This window comes from Punica granatum, chromosome 7, assembly GCF_007655135.1.
Source record: "Punica granatum isolate Tunisia-2019 chromosome 7, ASM765513v2, whole genome shotgun sequence".
Lineage (NCBI taxonomy): Eukaryota > Viridiplantae > Streptophyta > Magnoliopsida > Myrtales > Lythraceae > Punica > Punica granatum.
The window spans coordinates 2,113,213-2,119,550 of NC_045133.1; the positions used below are offsets into that span (position 1 = coordinate 2,113,213).

General features: G+C 42.7%; 1 protein-coding gene across 3 annotated transcripts; it reads right to left on the bottom strand.

Moving 5' to 3' along the window:
* Positions 1-48: 48 nt before the first annotated feature.
* On the bottom strand, positions 49-5,799 carry LOC116213720 (respiratory burst oxidase homolog protein A-like). 3 transcript variants are annotated; one of them, XM_031548760.1, is made up of 15 exons: positions 5,124-5,547; positions 4,625-4,814; positions 4,077-4,233; positions 3,930-3,978; positions 3,692-3,805; positions 3,080-3,505; positions 2,497-2,883; positions 2,309-2,404; positions 2,067-2,182; positions 1,799-1,901; positions 1,542-1,712; positions 1,304-1,438; positions 1,081-1,209; positions 913-991; positions 49-421 (listed from the first exon to the last, which is right to left on the bottom strand). In XM_031548760.1, the coding sequence occupies exons 3-15, from the start codon at positions 4,229-4,231 to the stop codon at positions 312-314; spliced, it is 2,070 nt and encodes a 689-aa protein (XP_031404620.1). In that variant the 5' UTR covers positions 4,232-4,233; positions 4,625-4,814; positions 5,124-5,547; the 3' UTR covers positions 49-311. The 3 variants fall into 3 exon arrangements, with proteins under 3 accessions (XP_031404620.1, XP_031404619.1, XP_031404618.1); XM_031548759.1 differs by lacking the exon at positions 4,625-4,814 and having other exon boundaries at positions 1,542-1,643; positions 5,124-5,799; XM_031548758.1 differs by lacking the exon at positions 4,625-4,814 and having other exon boundaries at positions 5,124-5,798.
* Positions 5,800-6,338: the final 539 nt, after the last annotated feature.

Genomic DNA, 6,338 nt, shown 5'->3' on the forward strand with positions numbered 1-6,338 from the left:
GGCTGTCACTGTGCTTAAAGGAATTTGTATTAAGAAACGGCTCCTATCGATCAATAACTATGTAGGGTATTATAATGTTCCAACCAATGGCTATGTACGGAATTACGATCATTGGAGAAGTTCGATGAGTACAAGGTAGCTGTACACTTTGTGTAGCAGTATACAATTGGAATTATCGAGACAAACAAAGCCGTCTTGTCCTCCAACTCCTCCTTTGTAGCCTAAAAGCTTAGAGTTGTTGCATTTTCCCTCCCCTATGGAACTAGTCCAACCAAAATTCCTAAAGGAAGCCATCGAATCCCAACTCTTAATCAATAATGCTCTTTATGGAATACAAATCTTGTAGCAGTTTTGGTAGAGAATTTGGTGCACAGGCTCTCCAGCTCCCTTGCCAAACCCGACGCGCCGCAGTAGAAAACACCTGCAAAGTCAAAGTTCGATTGGTTATCACACTCTCTCGTGAATGCAATCCAGAGATGGCTTTTTCCAACTTATGCGAATCATGCTTATTGGATATATGGAGACCCATATAGGATCCCGAATCGAACAACATCAGCGATTAATACGATCTGAAAAGACCATGTCTGTGAGGTTCTTCTAGAGTTTTGATTTACGGTAAAAACTTGATCACATACACAAAAAAAGATCATGACCGGAGAAACCGAGCTGTTTCTACCCCCAAAGGCGAGAAGATTTACCGACACTATACCCAAACTTGTTGGTTGTCTCAAATCTCAACCAATACCTTGAGAAGGGCTCAATTTGGGGGAAAAAAACAAGAATAGGTATTAGGTAAGTAAGGCAGTTGTACCAAACCAACCTTTCCTTAATTAGCAACCTTGTATTACGTGATTATTGTAGAACAAATATTAGTAATATTTATGTTGTTTGGATTTTTTATCCTTGACTCACCGATCCTCGCTCCTCTGTGCCTTCTCGACAGCTTCAAGAAGATGCGGAACCAGTTTGGTCGGGCGAAATGAGTCCTAACCTGCAAAATTTTGTTCATGCTGTTTCACCTCAGCAGAAGCACCAGCTATCTGTCGAAAAGTATTAACGTGTTACTCAGGAGGTACTGACTGGAGTCTTTGAGATTATGTCGGTGCCCCTCTTGGCGTGATAGAGGACTTGAATGGCGCTCAGCAATGCTGCTCGAGCATCATCTTCCTTGTACATGCATGTCAGGAAGTTGTGCATCTCCACAGCCCACTGAAATCGGGCAAGTAGAGAAATTCGGGAACTTACTATTAAAAGATTGATAAATATATCCTGTGGTTCGAAAAGTAGAGCAGGCACACAAAACCTGATTTTGGCTGGTCTTTTTGGATACATCTCGGATGAAATCTTGGAACCAGGCAAAGGAGCTATGCTCTCTTGTAACCCAGAATAAGTAGGCCTTTGATGGACCCTTTGTGTGCCTATATTCGCCAGTATCGATCTGTTCGCAATGAACATACACCTTTACAGACGAAGATAGACAGTACCAAGGAAAACCAAGTATAACGAATGATCATATTGAAATGTAACTTAACATTATTGACCTCGGAGTCCATCTTGTGCATGACATCCTTGAGAATGCTGAGGAAAGGGGTGGCTCCGATCCCGAGACCAATGAGCACTACGATGTCATACTTGACATAGTCCTGTGAGGCAGCTCCATAGGGCCCGTCAATGTATAGTTTTGGGTACTTGTTAGCCCTAGAAAGTAAAGCCTGTAAATCGGAAAAATAGAGAGAAAAGAATCATAATATTCTCAATAAGCTTGTAAGCTAAGTACTCTGAAATTATGCGACTTTACCTCTTGGAAGATGCTGTACAAATCATAACTCCAATCTCCTAGACTTCTTATATGTACACTCAGGTGATCCTCATTCGGACCCGAAGTTAAGGAAAAAGGGTGCCTGAGAGTCAAGAGCAGGAGAAAGTAATCGAACCGATGTATGATATTTGAGAGTGCAAACATAAGAGAATCAGACAAAATTTGGCACCAAATTTTCTTCTTGAAACTTCAAGATGGAGGACAATGAGAGTTACATACGAGCTACGTAACAGTTTGAAAGCGTTACCATTCAAATGGAGAAATTTGAGGACATTGAACATATATACTCATTCCACTCCTGTACACAAAGCCGTCGGGTTTGCTGAATGATAGGAACAAAACCTTTCCAGGGTAAGTACTAGCCTGCATTTTTTTGAGAAATATTAATCCACATTTGATCGCACTTGCTAATGTATAATAATTTGGCCAAAATGAAAATGGAGAAAAGCTCAACAATATAATCAAGATTGAGAAGAATGTCTGAGGTACCCTTAGGATCTTGACGTTATAAAATCCTGACCTTACTGCTCGGAAGATCCTCTCCCCTGTATATAGCAGCACTGGAAAGGCTATATACATCCATGTCTATGTCATACGGAAAGCAGCATAAAGTAAGGGACGTTCTCGGTATCAAACCTGATGAAATTTTAAACTGTTGGCAGGTACTTACTACTTACCGTCTTCTCATATACATTGTTGGTGAGGAAGAGGAACATGGAGTGCACGATCAGGAGGGCGTACACAAACACAAAGAGATGGTGGGAGTACCAGAAAGTGTTGTAGCCTGTGACCCGACGGACCGACCTTGGGAGCGGTGAGGATTGGCGGCGTGGCCACTTAGTGGCCAGGGAGAAGGCGACTGCCATCAAGATTACCATGGTGATGCCCGAGGCGACCTCAATGGTGGCCAAGATATCGATGTAGGAGGGTTGGTGGTACTGAAACCTGGCACCAATCGTCTGCCTGAAGATAGACCAATCGGACCCGCTTATTCTTGGGAAGTCGCACACGAGGTGGATCCCACCGTGTAGTATCACTCCAATCACTATCCCACTGGCTACTAGCTACATGAAAAGAGAAAAGAATCAGTAAACTCCACGGACCACCGACACATGTCATGCATAAGGAAGTACACATAAGAACCGCTCCCGCACGACCGAGGGTGTGAATGAATACTTTTCAAATCTTAAGGGTTCTATTACAAAAATTCAATAACATGAGGGTCTCTATGCAATATTGACAGCCAAACTTAATTGTCACCTTGTGGAAGTTGATGTTGTCATTGAAAGGTATCACAGAGTTGATCGGATGGCTGGTGCGGAGCCATGTAACAGTGTTCCGGCATACCGGGAGGAGAATAACGGCCATGTTGAACTTCAGCGTCTCGGCGGCCCCCTTGGCGGTGCAGACGCAGTAGCCCATGACCTCGAATGCCGCTCTTTGACGGTACTGGATGAACTTCCACGTGAAGAGCACGAGGCACACGATGAGCCAGAGCAGGACAAACCACACGCGCCTCCAGTTGGCCCGGAGCAGGGCTTCGCCCCGCAACATGGGATTCCGGTTCGGGCCAGATGGGCCAAACCCCAAACGATCGTGTCGGTGGGAGGTCATCGAGTGAGGAGCTGTGGCCAGGGACTGGTCCTTTGATAGGCCTATTTTGAGGAGTGTTTCCACTTGCGGCAGCTGCAGGCAAAATCAACGAAGAGTGCAAAAATACTAATTTTGATGAATTTTCCACGTAAACCGATTTTATGGGGTCAAATATTTGCGAATAAAAGCTCCTCAAAATATGAAAATTAAACTCCTCAAAATTTTGTTAATTAAAAAAAATGGAGAATTATAAAATGAATTATTAGTAAGTAATCCTACGTCTATATAACCGAGTTCGTCGGTATCAAGAACATCCATGATCAGCGCTGCATACTCCTCCACTTCCTCGTGCGTTAGTGACAATTTGTTCGTAGATGCACTTAATAATATCATCTGCATAATTTTTCGAAATTATCATAAAATTTAGTCATATCAAATATATGTATACTGAAAATATTGGAAAATATGATGCAATAATATGTGGTTTTACATAAAAAGTTAAATTAAATTAATTAACCTGCTTAATATCCAACTCATCGATACTTCCATCCATATCTCTATCGCACCTGCCAAAGAAATATTAAAACAAATGAATATTTTCAATTTATGAAATGTAAAATATGAGGGAATTCGAATTTTTTAAATAATTAATTAATTTACTCACATGTCGAAGAAAATCTGAATTCTGGAATAATAGCAAGAATCGGTCATACGACACCAGAAATCATGAAGCTCTGTTTTGGTGATGTCAGATTTCAGCTCGCTTCTCCCCCTCAGTGCCCTCAGCAGCTCTTTAGCAAATTCTGGTGATTTCTGCATCCCTACAACAAAAATCAACAAATCAATAATTATCCGAGATCACAATTCGATAATAATATAACGACTCTCAAGAGCCATTCTTGGAGTCGGAACTCGAAAAATTTCATTCAATTATGCCCGAAGAAAAACAGAAAACGAACTAATTATTGGACAAAGATATCATGGCATTAATCCCTGATTATCGATTTTTATAGGATCATTAATTCAAGATGGAGAAAATGACAGAGTTTGGGGTGACAACGTTGGACCGACAATGACTTGCGTCAGTGGAGAAATCTTTTCATGCAATAATAATAATATATATTATTAAAATTATTATTGGTAATTACTTACTATTATTATGAAAATTATTATTATTTTTGCATTAACGTTTTACACGCATGCAAGAATTACCATGCGCCGCCCATCCTTGGACGTGTCACAAGGCGGTCCCGGCTCATGTTAGCCTCTGAACCGGGCAGTGGACGCGTAGACCGGCACCTGTTCATCAGCGACCGGCCGGTTCGCCTATTACAAGCCCAACGCAAATCCTTTCCCTTCCATCAACCAGAACAATGAGCCTGTCCTCTCCTTCCTCTTTCCTCTGACAAAAATATCTCCGATAACTCATTATTATTATTATTATTATTTTTCTAGCTCTTTAGGACTATCAAGACTTCGTCTGATTAATACCCACGATTCACCATAGACCACCAACACAGGCCGTACACGTAATCTATTATGGAAAGTATTCTCATGCATGACTTCTCGTGATGACTTCTAATTCGTAATCTTAATGAACAACCACCGAGTACATAAATAATGCTTCGAGCAAAAAAAAAGAGTACATGAATAATGCAGGTAAATATATATGGGTCTACATGTGTGTTGTGTCGTTTGTGAAGTGACTGACCTACGCAGTAGCTAAATTCCGACCACTTCACTGCGGGTTCACCCCGGTTCCTATTGAGGATGATCCGGTCGAACCGGTCCTCGACCTGCTTCCACTCCCTCCCGCAGCTGGAGTCGAGGAACCGCAGCTTCTCGATAATGAAGCTCCCTGAGCCTCCGTCGAGGAGGAACTCACGAACTGGACAGGTCTCGCCGACCTTCAGCCCCGCCTCATTCGTCGAGCACGAAACAGGAACGACAGTCACTCCGCAAGACGAAGAAGAATCCGAGCTGGAGGAGAAGGACGACGGCGATGATGACGGCCAGGGTGACAGGGCCGAGGCAGAGGATCGTCCGGCCCCCGGCGACTCCCCGGGCGTCTCCATTTGCTGGGTGCTCCTCCAAATCTGTTATAATCCCCTCTTAACTCTCTCCGTCAAGGAAAACGGAGTAAAACAGGAGAAAACAGAGTGCTCAGTTTTGCATTAAGAGAGAAAACAGATTTCTCTTTTCCAGAGGCCTATCTTAATACTCGGAGAGAGAGAAAGAGTGAGAGAGAGATTCGTTAATGGAAATGTGAGGGGTTAATTGAGTTGGTGGGAAGAATAATATATATGAGAGAGTGGAACAGAACAGAGGGATGTGTTGGTTAGAGAGGTGGAGGAGATTAGGGAGGGAGAAAGGGGTGAAGTGAGATGAAAGAGACAGAGAGGAAGAGGGAGAGCAGGTGGAGAGTAGAGAGGAAATCAATTTGCATGGAAAAGATTATAAATGTAAGGGTTAATAACAAAATAAAAATCATAAACTGTTCACATTAATTTTAAGACGAATTTTTTTTCTTAACTAATTAAATCACAAACTATCGATTTAATAATAATGTTATTACACCGTTAATTTCTCCGTTAATTTTAATTGGAATTGCTAACGTGTACGTGGCGATGCTATGTGGCAAACTGTGATTAGCCAAATGGCTCCCACATCTCTTTAAAAAATAAAAATATTCTAAAACTAAAAATATAAAAAATGAAAAAGCTCGCAAGGAGGAGGAGGGGAGATGTCCGGCATTAGGAGCCGACGTCGAGGTCCCCACTGCACGAAATCGAAAAACCCCCAAACCCCCTAGTGGGGATCGCCGACGACCTCTGCTGTCTCCGGCGACCCCAACTGGGGGGTGGAGGCCAGCGTCGAGGTCCCCACCGCCGGCCATCTCCCCTCCTTTTCCTTGCTAGGCTTTTTT

Coding starts and splice junctions, on each gene's coding strand:
- LOC116213720 (XM_031548758.1), bottom strand. CDS start 5,487: ATGGAGACGCCCGGGGAGTCGCCGGGGGCCGGACGATCCTCTGCCTCG. Junction 3,506..3,691: donor ACGAACTCGGTTATATAGAC/GTAGGATTACTT, acceptor TTTTGCCTGCAG/CTGCCGCAAGTGGAAACACT. Junction 1,210..1,303: donor AAAAGACCAGCCAAAATCAG/GTTTTGTGTGCC, acceptor GCCCGATTTCAG/TGGGCTGTGGAGATGCACAA.